At 31.9% G+C, this 24,217-nt stretch overlaps 1 protein-coding gene across 1 annotated transcript in view; it reads right to left on the reverse strand.

Annotated features, from left to right (window-relative positions):
• Window positions 1–3,357: 3,357 nt before the first annotated feature.
• LOC107453635 (chitinase-3-like protein 1) overlaps window positions 3,358–24,217 on the reverse strand; it is a 38,798-nt gene continuing 17,938 nt past the window's right edge. Inside the window, exons 2-7 of the mRNA XM_043049264.2 lie at window positions 23,853–24,064; window positions 22,001–22,258; window positions 18,644–18,747; window positions 13,752–13,869; window positions 10,206–10,391; window positions 3,358–4,731 (exon numbers count right to left, since the gene is read on the reverse strand). Of these exons, the coding sequence (XP_042905198.1) occupies window positions 4,456–4,731; window positions 10,206–10,391; window positions 13,752–13,869; window positions 18,644–18,747; window positions 22,001–22,258; window positions 23,853–24,064 (1,154 nt within the window). The 3' untranslated portion in view covers window positions 3,358–4,455. The remainder of the gene's footprint in view (window positions 4,732–10,205; window positions 10,392–13,751; window positions 13,870–18,643; window positions 18,748–22,000; window positions 22,259–23,852; window positions 24,065–24,217) is intronic.

Consider the following 24,217-nt stretch of genomic DNA (forward strand, 5'->3'; position numbering starts at 1 on the left):
AATAAAAAATAAAAATTGATAATTTTATTTTTATTCTTTTGTTAGCTTGCATTCTGAAGGACACTTTCCCTGAAAATTTTTTTTCGTAAGTTGTAAAACAAACATAAAATATACTGGGGACATGAAAATGACTGTTTTTGTGAGAATGATCCATATAAAGAAAATCACGTTGAATATTATAACAATCTTTATTTAAGACATGTTAAAGAGTTGGCTGCAAATCGCACTTCGATATGTGCGTGCTAGAGTTTTTATTTTAGTGAAAGCAACATAAGTTTGTCCCTATGATATATTGCGTCTTATGGAAAAGGGGAAACCTTAGTAATTACATATGAATGGGTGGAGGGAATAATAAGGCTATTACATTTAGTAAAGGGAAAAATCCAAAATGTTAATTTATGCATACTTGAATCTAAAAATAAAATAAGAAGCAGGATCTGAATACCAAAGCGTGAGAAACCATTTAATTTTGAATAATAAATTAAGTAGAAGATTTAGAAGAAGAAATAACATAAAAAGTTAAAGCTTTTTATGTTTCATCTCCTGCCCAAAAATTATATGAGCATTATGGGCGTCAAGAATAGCACCTTTATTCCATTTCTTTTGCTTTTTAGTATTATTTGGTTTTGTTTTTTCAATATTCATATATTACCTATGTTAATTAAGCATTATTGACATCAGTAATAGAGCGATTTTTTACTTTTCTTCGAGACTGGACGAATTGGATTTCTAGACTGGACCTTTATTCCTTTGCTTTATAAAATAGTTTTTTTTTTTCAATATGCTTGTATCATCTAAATTAATGAAGCATCATTGGCTTCAATAATAGTACAGCGACGTTTTCCACGTTGATAAAATTTTTTAATAATTTGTTTTGAATAAAGAATTAAATATGTGAAATGTTATAAAAGTGTTTTCTTATTTCTAATTTAAAATTTACTAAGATCTTGATGATTGACTTGCTTCTAAATAGTCCCGATTTCTCTAAAAATTCTCCGAGATTTGGTTGAAAAACTTTGATTTAAATGACATTTTGAGACGAGATAACAGTACTTCCTAATAAAATATTAAGACTCATATCCGCGAATTCACATTATATGAAGAGTGCCTGCTTCTATTTGACACAACATTTAAGGTCATTCTCCAAGGTCACTCTTTCTCTACTATTTGAGAATATTGGATTGTTTGATTGGCTGAAAAAACTCATTCTATTGTCAAACAAGTGGTGTTTGTGCTGCACCCTTTTCCGTAGTAAAATTTTTACTTCGAGAACCATAAGAAATGTTAACCTAAGAATATATAATTAATAAAAAATTACCTATAAAAATATTTTTAAAGCAAACAATACTTTAAAAAAGGGAGAAAATAAATAATTTAAAGAACATTAAATTTGGGTCACTCCGGGAGGTCAGCAGAATTTCTATTATGTACAATCACGGTGCCAAATAATCCATCCATTCCGGGTGCTCCCTAAATGTGCACTTCATGAGCCCCGATAGCTCAAGGGATAGAGCGTTCGCCTTCCAACGAGGTGAACTGGGTTCGAATCCCAGCGATGGCTGGTAGATACGAATCCGGCTTGCACCGAACACAGTGCTGACGTGAAATATCTTCAGTAAGAGTCTCCTTGCCGTTAGGCTAAACTTGGGAGGTCCTCGTGGTCTTCCTCTCCATGTAACGCAAATGCGGGTTGGTTTCATCAAAAGGTCCTCCACGAAGGCTCCCAATACTTGATCCAGGAGTTCTCTCGTCTTCTGGATTGGGTTTAAAATGACAAGGTTACGGAGTTGAACATGAGTAGCCCAAAATTAGGTCGGCTATTCAACGACGGTTTATAAAATAATATCTCAGAGATTTGCTGCCGTAAGATCAAAGCTGGTTTAGGCATCATAAGATGTTATTTTCTGTTGATTCAATCCTCTCAAATATTTTCTAGCATTATTTCGGTTTAACTATAACTGTTCATGGCTTGATTGTAAATCCTCTAATCACATACTCTCAATCACTGAACTATTTATGATTGCATTGATTGACAGCCGTACAAAATAATTTATATCACGGAGTAAAACAAATTTTTCAAAAAATTCTCTGTAATCAAGAAAACTATTTTGTGTTACTTAGTTTTACATTGCACTTAATATCATACAATCCTTGACCAAATGATGATCAAAGATTCTATGTGAAAACTTTATTATCAGGTGCTATACAGCTTCATTGTTTTTTTTCGCGACTGTTTGCACTTGTTTACGTTAATGTTTTAAAAAAGACGATGTATAAATGCGACTGTTTGCACTTGTTTACGTTAATGTTTTAAAAAAGACGATGTATAATATAAGATTGAATAAAATAGACGATATATTATACAAATATAGAATATTCATTTTATCAGATATAACATCTGTATAGTACAGTATTAGTGTATTATAATAATGAGACCCAAAGATGACGCACTGTTGTGTTTTAATAATGACATGTTTTGCACGAGCTTATAGGCAATACTTTTATATTTAAACACGCATGCCATGGGTTTTTTATTCATGAGATTTTTTATATACTTATTATTTGTATTTATTTATATCGTATTGCATTACAATGTTAAACCCATTGATGCACTAACATAAACAAGTGCAAGATGGTCTCGTAAAAACAATAATGCTGTATAGTACAGTAGGGAACCGATTATCCGGAACGATCGGGACCATCGCTATTCCGGATAACTGATTTTTCCGGTTTTCTGAATCGCTACAAAAAGCCGTTTTTTTTATCGTTAAACCCAACTAAAAAAAAAAAAATTATTTGGAAATAATCTTAAAAAGAAGAAAAAACGATGAAGTAATACAGTAATGATTATTTCTAAAATGATGGTATGGTAAACATCTTTCAAAAAAGAACGAAAAATCCTAAAATCTTATGAGGAAAAAATTTTTTTTTTTTAAAAATGGCTGGAAAATTTATCGAATTTCGTTCCGGTTTTTTGGTTTTTCGGTTTTCTGATTTCCGGATAACGGGTTCTGTACTGTATTATCATCTGATGATAATGAAGATGTTACATAGAGCGTCTAATCATTCGGACTGTATATTTTTCTTTTTACTTTTGATACTTGTGTTTTGCCAGTGAGCACATTTTATCCCAGATTCAAATTTGCACTGTTTGGACAGATTTTAGTCTCGAACCATATTTTGCCTTTACAAACATTTTTTTTTGAAATTTAGACTTGTCTGTTATCGACTATTCTTATTGGCAAGAATAAGAAAAAAGTCTCCGATAAATATCAAGCGTATTTGTTTAAACTCATTGGATGACAAAAGTTTTATACTCTGCTTTATGTGTGATTTATATTTAAATAAAAGAGGAAATCCCAACAAAACGTTTATTGAGTTCAGTTTATTCCAATCTTAATGAGCCAAAAGAGCTTTTTGTAAAATAATGTGCCAGTGAACTTTTTTTAAAGAAAGCACACTTCTGTATATATAAAAAAAATCTTAGTTCAAAAAAGTGGTAAGTGGACAATTTAATAACCTATAAAATCGTGATAGATGACTTTTAAAGTATAGATTTGAGACATTTTCTGTTTTATTTGTACTATCAAACATATCACATTCTAGTAGAATACAATGTATAATTTTAATAAAGTGAAATTAAATTTATTCAAATAGCCACCTCTTGAAAATGAACCATAGAGCAAAAGAAAAAGTATCTAAAAACGATTCCTTTAGTGTTAACTCAGTCAGAGACATCTTTTCAGAAGCATTCTAAAATTAGTTCTACGAGAAGCAATATCTGAAAAAACATTTAAAATGTTCCGTTCGGCAGAAGTGCTTGAAAAATTATTTTTCTCATTAGTTTAGTTATCTGAAAATGTGTTGCAAAACTTCAATATAAAATTTTTAAAGGTAGGCAGGTACTTTATTCACGTCGCACTAAAGCTGCACAATGGACTATTGGCGACGGTTTGGGAGACATCCCAATCTTGATCCTCAGCAGAGTGGATAGCTTTGGTAGCCCAATGACTTGAGCGCGAGCACTTTAAGGTAAAATAGTTTACCGCGCTTCTGCAGAATGTTTCAATCCCAACGCAGACTGATCATAACCACCCGCTTACTGACTGCAGCCACTGCTCTACTGGGAATCGTGTCTTGTCCACTGCGGGACAGTTTATAACAATGATAAATCAAAATAAGTCATTTTATCAGGGGTTTTTAAAAATTTTATAAAAAAAAAAGAACAAATTTTCAGATAAAGAAGGAAATGAAAATAATGCTTGGAAAATTAGCCTCTATAGGCCCTATTTTTCCACGCTCCTACCCAAAGGTTGATTTTAAAATTATTTCAAGTTGTTGCTTTTTCAGTGAATGAAGTTATTACAGCATAAAAGAGTCGCTGTTTCAATTTTGTCGCGCCATTTTTATTCATTGTTGTTTCCAGATAGGTGAGGATTCTTTGCTGTGTGGTGGTTACAGTTCTGCAGAATGTTTCAATTTGTGAATCATTTCCATTTGAGTCATTTTGGTGAGGAGGTAGTGCATGGAGTAACAGATGCCCTGGTAATCATCGCAGCTCATGTCTTTGATGAGGACACCCCCGTAATCATTCTCAATCACCCATTTCGCTTTTCTGACCACCATCATAGGTGGATCATAGCATGCCCATTGGTCACCCGAATAAGCGTAGAAACCGGCAGATTTGTGCTCGTCCTCAGTCCAGTTGCCTGCATTCAGGTATTGGCAAATCTAAAGAGAGGAAGAAAAATAATGAATAACGGCAAAGATTGCCACTGGGTGATTAGTTTTGTTCATCGCCATCTTTTTTTCATCAATAATGAAACCCTTAGTAAAATTTGCCATAAAGAAATCTATGGTAATCAATGGCAACCTATGGATACCACAGAAATTTGTATGGCAAGATACCATACACCTATTATGGTAACCATAGAGATCCGTTCGGCATTTATTTGGCACAACACTATAAGCTTATGACAACCATAGAAATTTGTATTGCAAGATATCATAGGCCCATGGTATCCATAGAGATCTGTATGACATTTATATCGCATGAAGCCATAGGCCTATGCAACCAATGCGCAAATTTTTTGCTTTGTTTATCGGTCCCTTTTTTTCATCAAAAATGAATCCCTTAGTAAAATTTGCCATAAAGAAATCTATGGTAATCAATGGCAACCCACGGATACCATAGAAATTTGTATGGCAAGATACCATAGGCCTATGGTAACCATAGAGATCCGCATAGCATTTATATCGCATGACACCATAGGCCTATGGCAACCATAGAAATTTGTATGGCAGGATACCATAGGCCTATGGTAACTAGGACTGGGCGATATAAGAAATTTTATATCGTGATGCATCGTCAGTTTTGCATCGCGATATAGTAGTTTTGAAATTCATTTACTTGTAAGGCGCAGAAAGTCGGATTTCTATCAAAACTTCATACTCAGATTGATTTAAATCAATTTATGAATTTGATGTATATGTTTTGCTTAAGAAAGATATTAATGTTATATTTTCTAAAAATCATCGCGCAAATAACGAAAGATTTCTTAGTTTAAAAATAAATAATAAAAAAATAAATAAAATTGAAATTTATCAATATATTTACCTAACAATATAGAAAGAAAATTTAAAAAAGAAGTTCTTTAAAAATTATTTGTGTGCTTAAAACAAAGTGCTAAATAAATTAAACAAAAAAAAACACTTTTAAAACAACACTATTTTTTATCATTATTAGTTCATATAAATAATAAAGTTAAATTAAATAATTACCGAATTCTGAACGAAAAAACAAAGTAAGGCTTAATTTCCTAAAAATAAAAACAAAAGAATTATGATATTCGATAATATATTTAACTGACTATATTGAAAGAAAATTAAAAAACACGATTATACTCCTTAATAAAACGAAGATCTAAACGATTTTAAAAAAAGAAGTCGCAATCGCAAACAATACTAATTTTTTTGAATAAACAAAGTTGATTGACTTATGTCCAAATCCAAAAGAGGAAAAATAAGTTTTGTTATAATTTTATTTATAAAAATGAAAACTGTTAAAGATTTATAAATTTAAAATCAGTAATAAAAACCCATTAAATAATTATTTTATCCAAAAAGTTTTTAATGAATTAAAATAAAGTAAAAAAGAGCCTAACAAATTTAACTACCTTTTAATTTAATTCTTTATGGGCACATTAAATTAGATTTCCGTTTGTAATAAATTCAATAATGTAAAATAATACTTAAACATATAATATCAAAATTAATTTTCTCATTTAAAAATAAAAAAGAAAGTTTTATTTCAAAAAAAATATACCTAATTAATTAAGAAACACTTCTTTATATATTCTTTTCAATAATAGATTACGTTCAGGACAAGGTAACGACGATCACAAAGTCAGTCCCACTGAAAATAATCTACAAGAAACGATATCAAGTCGCGACAAAGGAGAAAAAAAAACTAAGAGGTGCGGAAACGAACATGCGAGATCCGCTCATCAATCAAGGCCGCTTCAATATAACGATACGTACATCGTTTTCCCCAGCGCGAGTTGGCATCGGAACGTAAGAGATCCTTTCGTGTCTTGTATCGCTGTATCGTATATCGCAATATCGTTCGTCTTCTTTACTCGACGGCTTAAATCAGATTTCTGATGCATCGCCTGGAACGAAAGTCGCTGTATCGGCCTGCCGATACAGTCGTTAAATCGATATGTCGCGATATATCGATTTATAGTCCAGTCCTAATAGTAACCGTAAAAGTTTATAGGGCAAGACACCATAAACCTATGGTTACCATAGATATCTGTATAGTATTTCTAGGGCCAGACAATCAACTTATGGAAACGTACCCTATTGTATTGGATATATTGTATTATGTTTTTAACTTTTTAATATCAAAATTTCTTTAATTAGTAGGCATCAATGGCTGCTGTCAGTAAGCGGGTGGGTGACCACTTTGATCAGCCTGCGCAGGGACCGAGAGAGCGTGGTATCAGCCCTCGTTAAACTGTTCTACCACTTTTCTTCTCGCTGTTCTTCCTCGTTAAACTGTTCTGTTGCGCTAGCTAATTCAATGAAAATATAACGGTGTTCAGTAAAAATCAATTTTTGTCAATATCTTCAAAACCAAACAGCAAAACGGTTTTCAAATGTGAATTTGGAATAATGAATTATATTCGAAAAGGTAAGATATCAGGTAAAGGTAAGATTAGCAAGATATCAGTACAATTTGTCACATTTCAAATTGTAATAAAAGGTTTGTCTAAAGGACCTGTGGCGGTTTTGTTCGAGTCCACAAGAGAATCTTTTTCTTCGGTCTATCGTGTTTAACCCTAAAGTGAAGAGAAGTGAGCTATTCTTGTTTCCATAGCAGCCTCAGACTTCGCAGTGGAGGAGTTCTTACCGTAGACAAAGCTGCGGTAAGTATTTCTTATATCCATAATCATTGAGTTTTTTTTCAATGAATTTATATATATATATATATATCTAATATAAGGGCAACAACCCCTATATTTTGGTGGATTTATTTGTCAAGAAAGCAGGAATAATGAGAACATGTTGTGCACAAGATTTTATTTACTATATAGATCGTGAAGCCGAAGTCACATCCCCGCTCTCCCGGCTGGAGAGGGGGGACAAAGTTCCAGTCAGATCCGACGGAGTTTAGTTTGTAAACATTATACACCAAAAAGTCACGCAAAAACATTGCTCCTGCATTTTATAGGATGATTTTTAGTTGTAAAGAGGCCCAGTCATATGCCTTTTTCTGTATTCTTACGCCTCATCAATTTATTTATTACTCATAGCAAATCGTTTAATCTTTCCTTATATGGAAGTGAAAGATNACATATGCTACTATTTACACGCTGTCACATGTAATAGAATCCCCCTTTTGCTACAGTATATTCTGAATAATGAAAGCTATCAAATGTTTCTTTGGCGAGATTATAGGTCGGATTCCTCGTAATAAAATAGCTCTAAGGATGAAATAGATGTTTGCTGCTAAACATGATATGTAATTTTTCAAAAGTAAAATAAAATCTAACTACATTTTTGCTTTGTAAATTAAATAAACAAATTTATGTTTATTTACTCAAGGAAAAGTTTAACTTTAATCAAAAATAATATTCCTAACTCTTCTTTAAACTTGCGACTTCTGAATCCATATACTAGAGTATATGGATGTTTAAAGAAAGACAGAGGAAAGTATATGTTTAAATGTTTTGTTATTAATGTCATATAAAGTCATTAAGACTAGATAAAGAAAGATTGAAGAAAGTAATCAAATTTAATTACTAATTAAAAAAAAGTCAAATAAAATGGGTAAAATTTTCATGGAATTTGTTAGCATATTATTAAAAAGAGAGCTTTTTTTCAGATAAAAGAGACTTTTTAGTACACTTAATATGCATTTTTTGTAGGAAAAAAAGAAAATAGTACATATGAGCATTCAATAAACAATTTGATCTAGCTATCTTAACCAAAGAAGACGTAGTACTTTGCCCAAAATAACCAGATGACAAGCAAATTAGAAGTTGAAGTCCAAAACTAGATTTTACAAATTTTGAACCAAAGCAATTAGTCACAGAGGATTTTAAAATGAAAACCATGATTAATCATAAAATATGCTGCAATTTTAATTAAAAGCTGTATGTACATACGAAAAATATTAGTTTCTTTTACCAGAATATTTCTTATTTTCATAGCGCAAATAAGAAACAAATCTTGCTTTATGAATTTTAATTAGGTTTTGTCAGTTTTGAATCTGTTAAATTTGTGCTATATAACCTAGATAGGGCCGATTTTAAACAGAAAAAAACTTATTTCGTTTTGATCAATCAACTAGGTATGACCTGACTAACTAGATGGAGTTGCAAAGTATGAAACTGGATCATACAATTTAGGAAATATATAACTTTTTCTCTTTACTTTATATTTCCTAAATTGTTATCCTAAATTGTAAATGCAAAATGTTATCGATAACAGCAATTTCTATTTTTTCTCATATGTCTATTAAGATGTTAGCTTAAAGAAAAAAAAATTATATAACTTTTTCTCTTTACTTTATAATTTTTTTTTCTTTAAGCTAACATCTTAATAGACGTATGAAAAAAAAAAAATAGAAATTGCTGTTATTGATAACATTTTGCATTTTCATATTGCATTGTGTTAACAGAAATATTTTGATGGTCCCCTACAGATAAAAAAAAAATGTTCGAAAAAATATCCAAGAAAGACCATTGACGCGGTTCTGTTTATTAACATGTTAATGGGCGGCCTGATCCTCCCTTTAGATTTCCAAGGCAGAGGATGTATCTTCTTTCCTGACATGATCCTCCATCACCCGCTATAGATGATATTGAGTCTCCATAAATCCCCCATCTCTTTTCCCGTTTTTTTTCCGATCCTTAATCCAGAAAATAAGACCCTCTTTTCTGTGAGAGGAAGGAAAAATAAAACAAATGCAATAAAAATAGGGACCTTTCTAGGAGAGAAGAAAAAAAAAGTGAAATTATCCCTATCATTCTATTGTTTTATTCTATATTTATGATTTTCACTTTATATTGATCTGTTGTTTGGAATTGTGAAAAGGACTCGGGTTGAAACCTGAATTATGTCCCGTATTATGTGCCATTGAGGTGTGTGTCATAGAAAATCCATCGATGGGTTATTGATAATCTTCGTAGTGGAACAATAGAAAAGAATTCAAGTAATTTAGGATCTTTTTTTTTTATTCCAAAGGATTTATTGATATGTATGATTCTAGAAGTTGGCTGGGTTTTCAGGGTTACTGGTTAAAATTTAAACATCATACTAGTATGTTTGAAGTTAATGTTTATGTACATTCAGGAAAGTATATTTTTTATTATTAACATTTTAACATTTTGTAAAGGATAGAATGACTATATTTAAAAAATAAATATTTAAATAAATTACTCCAAAATTTATTACAACTTACGTGAACCACTCTATAATTTGATTCGAAATTTATTTTAAAGTAAAGTAATTCCGCAAAAGCTAATTGTTGGCTAATTGTCATGGAGTATTCCCATGATCGTGGTCACAGCTCAGAGATTAATATCACAATAATGGCAATGAGGGCAGTATTATGAACCAGTCACTCTTACTATCGATATATATATATATATATATATATATATATCATAACCCAATAGGAAGTATAAACAACATACCTCATAATAGCAAAGGAATCCACTTTGTTTTGTGACGTAGCCGGGTCTACCGGGTCCCTTGGCGGGGGCGTTGAGGCCGTGGATGGCAGGATTGACGAGAGTGAATGTCTTTGCATAGGTAGCTATCCCTAGATTCAACTTCTTCTTCTCCACCCCTAGATCCACCCACACCTGCATCGCCGCCATCTAAAAAACAAAGAATATAGTTTTCAATATAATGAGTGATCTTCAACAGTTGACGGGAAAACTGATTGAAATTAAATGGACTATCAGTTAAGTTGACATTTTGAGTGACTATAAATTCCTTTTGGGCGATCTGCCTTTTCTACAATTTCCACAGGTAACGTATAAGTAGCGAGGAACCAGCTGTGTTGATTATTTTGGATAGTCTTTAACTTAAACAACTCGTAGCGTGTTCAAAATTGACAAGAATTTTAACTTAAAATATAACTTAGTATGAAACTGACGTGATTCAAGTGGCTCATGGATAACCTCTTGGGTAAACCAAATGAGCTGAACCTAATCTTGCCATAGGTATTTTACTTTATTCTTATTTATTTGATAACATTTTTGAAAGAATGTAGACAAAAAAGGATATTTGGTTTGAGGATTGATATTTTTTAATCACAAATATCAATTTTGTTATTCTACCCATCTCAAAATTCTTGATGGTCCCATCAAAACATTTTGATGGTTTCAGTGCGATTCATGATGGTCGAACATCATTGGATGTTCACCATCATCCAACATTTTCCTTTACGCGTTCATGGCTTTTGATATGCCAACAGACCTTCATCATTCTATGATGGAAAATGTTTTTTTTAGATACTATGATGGCTAACCATCAAGAGAAGTTTGATTCTCATGGATCGTGATAGTTCCAACGATACATTTTAATGTCGGTTTAATGGAAATTATTGTTGGTTCACAGGAATATAGCATCAAAACAATTTAGGTTTTTGTTAATGTTGACCCATCATAAATCAGTCCGAATTCCTACAGTGGGGTGATAGCGGTACACGATCGTTCAACATTTGATTTCTAAGAAACTATAATGAAAATTTATGGTTCAACCTGAACAAACCATTAAAACAAATTGCTATTCTTATGTTGGACCCTCATAAATCAGTCCAAATTCCTACATTGAGGTGATGGTTACTTATGTTGTTTACCATCAAAAATTGTGATAGTTCATGATGGAATTATGGATGGTTACCATCAAGATTATGTTGGTCCATCGATGAAAAACCCTCAAAAATTTATATATGTGTAAAGTGCTATAACTAAACTGATACATAGAAATAAGAACTGTTTCGAAATTTTTCATCTAATGGTTAGATATGTAATAAAAATATTTAAAGTTTAAAATACTAGAGGTGCAAATAACACTACATTTTCTTATTTATTCTTAAAAACCATTTCCCCCGAAAAACTACAAAAATTAAATTATTATTAATTAGTAATAATTTTTCTTATGAGTATTAGTAATAACTTATTTAGAGTAATAAACTAAACGTGAAAGCTGTATTTCGAAATTTTATGCTATTATAAGCTAAAATATGTTTGCAAGGTGTATTAAGCAAAATAAGAATAATAAAAAATGAAACGAGAAAAACGCTATGAAACATAAGAACAAATTGTTTTTATTTTGTATTTATATCATACGCAGTTTAAAGAATTTAAAGTGGGATGGAAATACAGCACTAAAACTTCTTAAAAAAAACAATACGAAGTAAAAATTTTAAACTTTCGTTTTTAAAAATTTAAATATTGTTTTAATTGCAAATTTTGTTTTGAAATTTGCTGGTCAGAGACGATGAGTAAATTATTAAAATTATTTTTTAAAATTTTAAAGACAACAGAAAAAACAGGATTTGTGAAATATTTAAAAAATGTTTTCTTCCGGTACATTCTTTTGAGAAAATTTCAGTTAAGTGTCCTTGACAAAATAAAACAAATTGATAAATATAAAAAAATAGCTAAAATTACTTTTATAATTCGCATTTTTTTTCAATAATATTTGAAGTAAAATGAATTAAATAAAATATTTTAAGTAGGAATAAAATGAGACATATGTGAAAATTATTAGAAATTACTTCCTTAAAAACTTTAAATTGAAACAATATTATTTTTCTTATAAGAGATTCAAATAGTGTTAAGCCTCTCAAATTTCTTATTTCAATTCTTAACAACTTTTTCCTTTAACCAATAAAAATACGAAGAATTATGCTTTAACTCTTACATTCTGGTTTCAATAAAGTTAAAAAAAAAAAAAAGCGTACAGTGCGCAAATAAAAAAAATAAATAAATAAATAAACCGACTACCCTGAATATTTTTGGATCCAGTGATCGAATCTGCACGTTTTAGGACTTAATGGTTCGTGTGGTGACCTCAATTATGTTAATGGTGACGATATTTTTTTAATGTTCGTGCAGACGATATTTCGAAATAAGTCCCAAAAATGTATTTTCTCTGAATACATCTTTTATGATGAATTCAGATCTCCAAAATATAGATGGCGCCATCTGGGAAACAGGGTCAGGAGAGCGCTTTTTGCCCTGTTTCGATTACTTTTTAAGCGAAATGAAAAATCTTTGCACACTGTAAAAAATGCATTTTGAATGGTAAGCTATAAAATTTTTTACTTAACTTTATAAAGGATGTCATTTTACAATGTATAAACAAAGTAGGTCGATGACAACTTGAATTTCAAAACTGTCGCACATTTAATATTCGACTTCTCAGGAACTATTTGATTGATTTTGCTAAAATGTCACATTTTGTGATATAAAATTACATTCCATTGAATTATGCGAAAATTAGTATACCTTATCATTCAAAATCTTTCAGACTATTTTTAAACGAAGCGGGGGTGCCATCCCCTCTGCAGAGGATCAAAATTGTGATGGCATGTCTCCAGACCGTCGCCAATAGCCCATTGTGCAGCTCTAGTGCGAAGTAAATTAACAACAACAACAATCAAATACATTTTGAATATATTTGTTCTCCTTGTGTGAAGGCGTCTCAAGGTAAAGCAATTTTATAGGCAACTTTTCCCTTTTCCATGGTATCCCTTTATCCCAATTTATTCCCTATTTCTTACTGAGAGCCGCGATGGCTCAGGAGATAGAGCCTTCCAATGAGGCGAACCAGGTTCCAGTCGATACGAATTCCGCATCCGGCTTGGACCGATGTGAAATATCCTCAGAGGTAGACGGATCGTGGGTTAGAGTCCACTTGCAGTCAGGCTAACCGTGGGAGGTTCTCGTGGTCTTCCTCTCCATGTAACGCAAATGCCGGGATAGTTCCATCAAAAAGTTCTCCACGAAGGTAAAAGTCTCCCAATACTCGATCCAGGAGTTCCCTTGTCTTCTGGTTCAAAATGACAAGGCTACGGAGTTGAAACCCATAAAATTGGGCCGGCTGTTCAACGGCGGTTTTAAAATGAAATAAAATTACTTACTGAAACAAGATTTTCCGTATCGATGGCAGTTGAAGGTCGTATTACACAAAGGGGTTGATATTAAATAAAAAGACATACTTACTGCATTCAGTTTAGCGTCCTTGTCCCCTTCCACTTTGTCCATTTGTGTGTGATGACCAGTGGTCGTTTCCCAGGGACCATGCAAGTCATAAGTCATCACATTTATATGATGAACTGACCTGTAAAGTTAGACCATAACATAGAGTTAAAACTATCATTCATTAGACTATGATTCTTTTAAAGTTTTTTTCCATCTTGCACTTTCTTTCTTTTTTTTAAATAAAGAGAGGAACGTTATGATTTTTGTCCGTTTTATTCGGTTTTTCTAAAGATTCGATAAAATTTCCATTCTTATTTTTAGCAAAAAAAAGTTATTAGTTTTCCATTATACTATTTTTCAATTTTGTTCCATGTGTCACTTGAGGTTCGAGGCTCAAACCTTAAATAGGCTAATTAATTAGCGCATACGATATTTCAAGCTACCAAATCTGTCAAAAATTTGAATTCTTTACCTTTAAAATATGTTAAATGATCGAAATTAGGAAAATAGTCAAAAGCTTTTCTCACCTTAATGAAAATATAATTTTTTTTTTGTCTATTGACAATAAACTAACTAAATATAGTTTGTCTACGGTAAGAACTCCCCCGCTGCAAAGCTTGAAGCCGTCTGCTACTATGGAAACAAGAGTATTTCAGGGAGGGTCTCTTCACTCTAGGGCTAACACCGAAGAAAAAGATTCTGTCCTAAGCAATGATTCCCTACTTGAAATACCTCATTATCATAGTCACTGACGAATGGCTAGAGGAGTTGTTACTTTAGACAAACTATATAGAAATATTTGAGCGGTAATAGAAATGTTCACATTATTTCATACTATGTAATTGTTAAAATTCAAAAGAGTAAAATCGGTTAAATGTTTATAATATAGTCATGAAATTTCAAAGAGCTATTTTTTAAATTCTTTCAAAAATGTTGTCGAAATTTTAGGTAATTTAAAACTACTGGACTCAATAATGATGTAACATTTTTTAAACCCTGGTCATTTAATTCAGTTGGTTTCATTCGTCAGTCATAAAAATATATACTTTGCTGGAAATTATTTTTTGCGAAACAAGCGTCAGAAGTGTTTTGATTCATGAATTGTCAGTGGGAACTCCTATTTGAAATGTTATTCTGAGAAATAATCATTCATGACTTAAAATATCCTTTCAAATACGTCGATTCCACTTTATGTCGAATTCATTTTAAGTTCATTCATGCATTTAAGGAAAAACATTTTATTTGCTTAGTTAGACTAAAATTATGTGTCATTAAAATATTGCCGGAATGACACGATATTCGAAAGAGACATAATAAAAGATTTTAAAATGCCTTTTCGGTCAAGTTTAGAATCAAGTTTTGTTTGGTTATTCGGTGAAGTCTAGTTTCGGTGAAGTCTAGTTTCGGTGAAGTTTAGTTCGGTGAAGTTATAGAATTTGATATATTCTGGCAAAATGAGATTGGTTTATATACACTAAAAAATCGACGCACCAAGAAGGAGTTGTCCGATTGAAACGAAAATTGGTGGATAGGAAGACAATGTGCAGAATAGTAAATGATTAAAATTTCAGAACAATTGAATAATTTATTGCAGAGTTACAGTAACAAGTCAGATAAGGTGTTGACCCACCTCTAGGCTGGATACAAGCTGCCACACGGCGTGGCATAGACCGATAAAGCTCCCGGATGGTCTCTTGCGGTATTTCCTGCCAAATTCGATCCAATTGTCGAACGAGGTCATCAACATTCCGTGCCAGATGCAATCGCCTTCCCATCATATCCCAGACATGCTCGATGGGAGAGAGATCTGGTGATCTGGCAGGCCAAGGAAGAGTTTGACAAGCTTGCAGACAGTTCATAGCAACACGTGCCGTATGTGGTCTGGCATTGTCCTGCTGAAAAACCAGCCCAGGGCGCTGCAAAAGGAACGGTAGCAAAACAGGTCTTAGGATGTCGTCGACGTACCGCTGTGCAGTAAGTGTACCTCTAATGACGACCAAAGGGGTCCGGCTGTCAAAGGAAATGGCACCCCAGACCATAATGCCAGACCATAATATTTAGCCAAACAAAAATTATTAAACGACATAGTTGTTTCTTTTTTCGGATGGGAGGAGGGACTGCAAGCGATTAATTTGGTTAACAATTGAACTTTAAACAAGACTATCCATGGGACGAAAAGCTATCCAATCCATGGAATATTCTATTCATGTAATGTGGTGTATTGTACAGAACACAAAATAAAAAACAGATCCCCCTTAATAACTTTTGATCTAATGATCGGATCTTCACGTTCTAGGACGCTATCTTAATAGTTTGAGAGGATGACCTCAAATATGTTAATTAATTATTGCAGTCTATATCTTAAGCTATGAAATTAGACACAAAAACGCACTTTCTCTCAATAAACATGCCTTTTTTTAACGGATTCGGTTTTCTAGCAAAAATATGCGTGGATCTAGGAAATAGGGCCTCGATAGTTTGGACAGGAGAACGAGCCGAAGTTTGGACACCTTAATGTTAATTTTACTTTTTCCGTATTTCGCCATATCTCGAGAACGAATGGAAAAATTGAAAGCGAATCGAAAATGTTTTGTACACAATAATTAAATTTTTTTATTCAAAGATTATTCCATCAAAAAAATTTATTTTAGTAAATATTTTTTTAAAATTATTTTACTTAATATTAGCCAAAAAAAGTTTGAATTGTAAGGTATACAATTTTTTAAATCACTTTAAAGTATGCAATTTTACATGGCAAAATACAAAATTTGAACGAAATCGGTTGAATAGCTTCCGATAAATCGAATTTTAACGAAGTCTTATATTTAAAATTCGATTTCTCAGAAATTATTCAACTGATTTTGCTCAATTTTTCTATTTTGCCATCTAAAATTACATACTTTAATATGATGTCAAAATTTTTATACCTTACGATTCAAAACTTTTTCAACTAATATTAAATAAAAAAATTTAAAAAAAAGATAAATATTTAGTAAAAGTTTTTTTTTGCATTGAATTAATTATCTTTGGATAAATGAGTTTTATTATTGAGTGCAAATTTTTTTAAAATTCCCCTTAAAAGTTCTCGAGATATGGCGAAATACTCAAAATGTAAAATTACCATTAGGGGGTCCAAACTTTGGATCGCTCTCTTTAACAAATTTTTGGGACGTAATTTCCCAGATTGCGGCTGCCCACTATATATTGGGGGTCAGACATCCGGATTCGTCGAAAAAAAGTACGTTAATTCAGAGATTTTGTGTCTGATTTCGTAACTTGAAATATCGTCTGTACTAATTCATTAGCATACCCCCTCAAACCATTAAGATTGAGTTCTTGGAGCGTGAAGATCCAATCATTAGATCAAAAGTTATTTAATGTGGTTTACTTTGCACGCTGTACAAAGAGAACGTTTCCAAAATGTCGATAGGTGCTTATTCATGCTGTATGTAATTCAAATGAATCCTTAGGAACATTCTTCATTTCAGCTCCTAAAGGAAGAAAGTAAAATGTGGCTGACTCCTTTTGTTTAGAACTAGGTAATCATGAAATAGCATTAATCAAGTGCACGCCTATTTCGATGTCAAAACGATATGCATTTCATGAAAGAAGAGGAAAAAGCAGCGATTTCAGAGATTCTATAAAAAAAAAAAACCTAATAACTGACAGAAAATGCGTAGAACATTCCTAAAATAAGGTCAAAAATATCGACATTTCAGAATCTGTCAAAAATGTTAAGGCCCATAATAGCATATGATGTTCATACAGAAGCATGATCACTAGACATAGTTGTATATAAAAGTTATATTTTTTTGTTCAAGAACCCTAAAAATTGATTTAAAAAATCATAAATGATTTACAGGTCACTTAGTCATTTAAATTAAATGAAAAAAGTAAATTTTATTCAGCTTCGCGTACTTAAGATACAAAGTTCTATACTATAAACCCATACTAGGGTATTTTTTCTACAGGAGTCACAGTGAAAATCGATTTCGCTCGCGTGGCGTAATGGCATGTGCGTGGATCACATCTGTCGTCAGTTCTGCATAAGTCAAAATTTTTGAGGGTCCCAACAAAATATTTTCATGGTTTATGATGGTTTCAGCGAGATTCATGAGGGTCCATCATTATTTGAGAATCACCATCATACAACATTTTCCATAACGAGTTCATGGTTTTTGATATGCCAACAAACTCCCATCATTTCATGATGAAAAATGCTGATTTAATAGTATGATGGTCAACCATCGAGAGAAGTTTGACCCACAATCCCTGATGGTTCCACATTTCCATGATGGTTTAACAGAAGCTCTTGTTGGTTCTCAGGAATATGCCATCAAAACAATTTGGGTTTTCTTATGCTGGACTATCATAAATCAGTACGAATTCCTACATTGGGATCATGGTTGTTCACGATTGTTCCAACATTTGATTTCTAAGATACTACGATGGAAATTTATAATGGTTCCATCTGAACTAACCATCCAAACAAGTTGCCATTCTTATGTTGGACCCTCATACATCAGTCCGAATTCCTACATTGAGGTGATGGTTACTTATGTTGGTTACCATCAAAAAATATAAAGGTTCATGATGGAATTATTAATGGTTAAAATCAAGATTACGTATGTCTGTCCATCCATGGAAAACCATCAAGAATTTTGATTTGGGTCGACACAATTCTATAGCTAGTGATGGAGTCAAAATCTGGTAACGAAAGATGAGTCATCCGTCTCTCATGAAACATTTTTGGTACAAAACCGAAAGCTTATTAGTACCACCAAATGATGTGCCAACTCCTTTCAATTGTGCTTTTTACTTCGTGATGGATCGGGAAATGGCTATCGTATAAATGATAAAAAATATCGTATAATTTTAATTCTAGTTAAAACATTGTTGGATAAAATGCCTACTTTGACACCTTAGGTCCATCATAAGCAGCTAATATCTCTCTTTCTATGGCACCAACACTTATGGACAGAATCATATCTTCTTTATCGAATCTTTTTCGTAGTTTCTGCAGAACCAAAACATAAATGAGAAAAAATATCGAAGTATATAATATAAGTGTTTCTTTATACATATAAATACAGTCGCTGGCCAAATTATTTGATGCACTGTAAGATTCTATGTAAAATCTTAAATATACAGGTGATACTATACAGCTTTAGTGTTTTCAAGAGACTGTTAGCACTTGTTTACGTACGTGTATTAATTGGTTAAATTAATACAAAAGTATAATACAAATTTAACTACTGGATAAATTAGACGATATATTATATAAATATAAAATAATTATTATATCAGGTATTGTATTAGTATATTATAATAATTAGACACAATTATTTGACCNTTTTATAACTGTTTGTTATATATACTCATAGATAATGACAAAAAAACTATATATTAAATCCATAAATTATATATTTATATCAATAATCCATAAATAGAACTTATATTATATCTAATGAGCAATCAATTAAAACCTTTCTTTCCAAAAATTATTAGCACTGAGCTCAGAAAATGTGTCTTTAGTAGCTTGATAAATTGACCCACATTACTAAGAGCTGTAAATATTTAAATATATTGTCCAGAAAGATATGAAAACAATCTTTCCAAAAGTCAAACTGTCTCTTATCAACCAGCATGTAATGGGCTTTTTTGAGGCACTTACTTTAATAAAATTGCATAATTTCTTCATTTTCCTGCCTTTATTTTCAATAAGCAAAGGACATCCTACGAATTCACAATGCTAAAGCTTTTAAAGCATAACAATGGGGAAAAAATTGGGACATTTTGTGCTGTAAAATCAGAACGGAGAAGCGCAAGCAGTGTTGACGTAAAATATCCTCAGTGGTAGACGGATCATGGGTTGGAGTCCCTTAGGCTTATGGTGGGAGGTTCTTGTAGTCTTCCACTCCATGTAACGCAAATGCGGGTTAGTCACCTCAAAAAGTCCTCCACGATGGCAAATTTCTCCCAATACTTGATTCAGGATTTCGCTTGTCTTTGGGATTGGGTTCAAAATGACAAGGCTACGGTGTTGAACATAAGTAGTAATGAAAAATTACTGGGACGGCCTTGGCCTGTCATAGGCTGTAGTGCCCAAGAAGAAGATTTTACATTTTGTAATATAAATATTTTCTATTCTGGTGACATCTACCGAATAAAAAATGAAGCAAAATATCATGAAAAACATATTTATCATTTATATTTTGCAATATTAATATTCTCTATTGTAGCGACATCTATTGAATAACCAATGAAGCAAAATATCATGAAAAATTTATAATTTTTATTATTTATTTTGTGCAATAATAATATTTTCTATTGTGGCGACATCTATTGAATATTAATGGAAGCGAAATATGAAGGAAAAAATATTTATATTTCAAAATACTGATATTTTCTATTGTGGCGACATCTATTGAATAACAAAGGAAGCGAAATATATAGAAAAAAATATAATATTTACAATTAGTAATATTAATACTTTATTTTGTGGAGACATCTATTGAGTAACAAATGAGGCAAATTATCAATAAAAATATAATATTCATTATTTAGTAATATTAATATTTTCTATTGTGGCGACATCCATTGAATAACAAATGAAACTAAATATCAATGAAAAAATATAATATTCATTATTTAGAAATATTAATATTTTCTATTGTGGCGACATCTATTGAATAACAATGGAAGCGAAATATGAAGGACAAAATATAATATTTATTATTTAGTAATATTAATATTTTCTATTTTGGCGATATCTATTGAATAACAAAGGAAGCAAAATACCAAGAGAAAAATGTAATTTTTATTATTTTTATTTTGTGATATTAATATTTTCCATTGTGGTGACATCTATTGAATAACAAATGTTGCAATATATCAAGAAAAAAGGATTCTGGGATATCGAGGACATTTTTATACCGGCCTTCTTTAGACTAGTTATCCTCTTTTTGATTATTTTTCCGTGAGAAGGATATGCTGTATTTTTAATTTTTTAAAGGTGAAAAATTCTTTCCAGCATGCATCGATCTGTCTTTTTCTCGCTGCAATTCCCATTAGTTTTATTCAAGATTCCTCTCTTACATTTTTGCCTCCTCGCAAAGTAAGAATCATGTCAGAGAATAAGGAAACGAATTGAATGCCTAATTTGCGACGTATCTATTCGTTGCATATGGTTAGAATTTTTTCTACCGGTAGAATATGTTAAAAATATTAATATAATTTACTTGACGAACCGCATGAGGTTTTTAAAAATAATTGAAATATATATATGCTGGAAAAACGTTATTATGTGCTATAATATTGACATTTATTTGGCACAATTTATATTTTTTTGTTTTGTTTTCGAACACATAATTTCTTGTATTTTCATAAATTTTATATTACTTTTGTCACATTACTTAAAAGGATTGAAACCTATTGATAGTATATTTGTCAAATGTTCAATTGAAATTATAATTTGTACACTCATTTATTTGAAAAATAAATTAAATTAAAGTAGTTTTCTTAATGGCAGACTGTAGAAGAAAATAGTCTACTTAGTATGATACATACATTCAGTTCCTGGCCAAATTTTTAGACGCAATAGAAAATTCAATGTGAAATCTTTATTATCAGGTACAAATTCGATAAACGGATAAATTAGACGGTATATTAAATAAATTTAGAATATTTATTATAACAGGTATTATATAAGTATATTATAATAATTAGACCCAATTATTCGATGCACTGTAATGCTTCATTAATGACATGTTTTGCACTAGTTTATATGTAATATTTTTATATTTAAACATACAAGTAATAGGATTTTATTCAGGAGATTTTCTATATACTTCTTATTTGTATTTATTTTTAACGCATTGCATTACAATGTTAACCCATTGATAGACGAACATAAACAAATGTAAACCGGTTTCGATCGCCTAAAAACGATACAGCTGTATAGTATCACCTCATAATTATAATTTTACATCGAATCTTACAGTGCGTCTCGTAATTTGACCAGAGACTGCAGATAGGTAATCGAAATATTACAAAAATAAGTAAGTGAAATTAAGTAAAATAAACAACTTTTCTGATATTCGAATAGGATCTCATTCTTTTCAAAATTAAAGAGGCACATTATTTTTTAGATAGAATTTGTTTTCCTCTCTTTATTTTCGGTAGAATAAACATGTTTTAGAGAACAATAATTGGTATTCTTTGTGCATTTCCTTCATACACACAGTTCAGATAGGAAGAATGTCTCTTACCTCTAGAAATTCTGCGTAGTTCTTTTTATCTTTAGGGCTGACACCCAGAGCCCCCTGCCAACAGTTTGGATATTCCCACGCAACGTCTAAACCATCGAAAGAATGCTTGTTCAACAGCTCCACCGCCTCATTGATGAAATGATCCACCCTTGCACCAGATTCCACCAACTCCGAATACTTTTTGGTGCTGTCTTGCCACCCGCCCAGTGACAACAGAACCTTTAGTTTGGGATTCTTATGTCTCAAGTCGGTGGCTGACTAATCAAAAACACATCATTTCAATAAAACAGACTCTGTATAAATAAATCATGATTTGAACAGTACCATTTTAGTCGATTTAATGGGTGTTTTTCTTCTAAAAAGGTTTTTAAGTAATTAACTGCCATTCTTTTCCCTCGTCGACCCGCGGGTCTCACCCTCACTGCAACATGTTTTTAACCTTTCATGCTTACCTTTAATTGAAATCACATTTCTCTAAAGTTTTGAATGAAGATAAAATAGAATTTTCCATGAAAAGTCCTCTTAACCTCGAATGGGTCAGGATCGCGCTAAAATTCAATAAATACGATTGTCCTTTCATCATATAGAATTTTTATAACTGTTTGTTATTCATGACTTTTGGGTCAGGAATTGCAATCAAACTTAAGATTTTTTCTTTTTTAACATTTGACACCGCTATAGTTTACAATTATTATTATTTATTTTTTTTATAAATATGTTTAGTTTTTCTTTAAAAAAAATATGAATCCATTTGATGAATCCATTGATAAAAGAAAAGTTTATTTCCAAGGAAGCTGATACTGGGGAGAAACGAAATCTTTTTTCTTCAACATTTTTACGGAGCTATTACCCAGGTAGTCAAAACTTAGTAAATGCGACAGATCTGGTAGGTACTTTATTTGCGTCGCACTAGAAGCTGTACAATGGCGACAATAGTCTGGGAAACATTCCCTGAGGATGATCCGAAGATATGCCATCGCAATTTTGATCCTCTGCAGAGGGAATAGCTCCCCATGCTTTGGCGGATTGACTACCTGCGCGAATTCAAGCACTTTACGATAGAACACTTTAACGAGGGCCGGTACCACGCACTTTCGGCTCCTACGCAGACTGATCCAAGTGGTCATCCACCCGCTTATACTGACCGCAGTCATTGATGCTTGACTTCGGTGTTCTGCTGGGAACTGTGTCTTTACAATCAGTCTACAGCGACAGATCTAATCGTCATTTTTATGAAATTGTTTTCTCAATTTTTCAATTTTAAACAGGGTTTGGGGTTTAAACGTCCTAAACTGATTTTGGACAGGGCATTTTGGTTTTACTGTCTTAAGTTGTCCTAAACAGACTAAAACTGTCTTAAAGTGTCCAAAACCTTGAACATTGGTAAAAGGTAAAAATTCTACATGTGTAACCATTGTATACATAATAACTACATAGATATTTAATGCTTTTTATACAATTTGCTTTAACCTATTAAAGGAAAATAATATAATATAATAGGAAAAGTTTCATGACTTTTGACTTTAACCCCACAATTCATTGAACAACAAAAGTGAATATCTTATTCTATAAATAGGAATAAATATGCTTTTAATACTGATAAATTATGTTTTTGCATAAGGATAAATAATGCAATATTAAAAGTAATAATAAACTTTGTTCATAAAATCAAAACCTGTCTTCATTTTTTTTCGTGTTCAAAAATTAACATTTTATTTTTCTTTTTTAAATTGCGATATAATTTGAGTGAATAGGTTTTTGGACAGTTTTTGGAGAAAGGGATTTTTGGACAGGACGGCTTAAGCCGTGGATTAATCCATTCATCTTTGAAATGGTTAAATGGAGAACTTACTTGAAACATGTTGAGGTGTATATCGAGTTCGGGATCTCCAGGTTCCATGAGGTATGTTTCCCGATTGAGTGTAGCGAATTCGTAGTTGAGGTGGGTGCATGAATGTGCATCAATATCGCTCACGTTGTGTCCCTGGTGGTAATACTGCTTGTGATTGTACAGGCAGACTATCCTTCGACCTTTCAACTCGTCTTCATCTTTGATTGCCTGACCTTAAGAGAGGAACGAAAATTCAGTATCAAGTAATGCCATTCTAAATACCGGTCTCAAGTTTGGCACTGTAAAGAAAGCATACATGGCAGTACTTTTACTTTCGTTACTTGTACCGCCGGTACAAGTAAAAAGTACGTAGTTTATCCTAATTC

Source organism: Parasteatoda tepidariorum, chromosome 1 (genome assembly GCF_043381705.1).
Source record: "Parasteatoda tepidariorum isolate YZ-2023 chromosome 1, CAS_Ptep_4.0, whole genome shotgun sequence".
In the NCBI taxonomy this organism is placed as follows: Eukaryota; Metazoa; Arthropoda; class Arachnida; order Araneae; family Theridiidae; genus Parasteatoda; species Parasteatoda tepidariorum.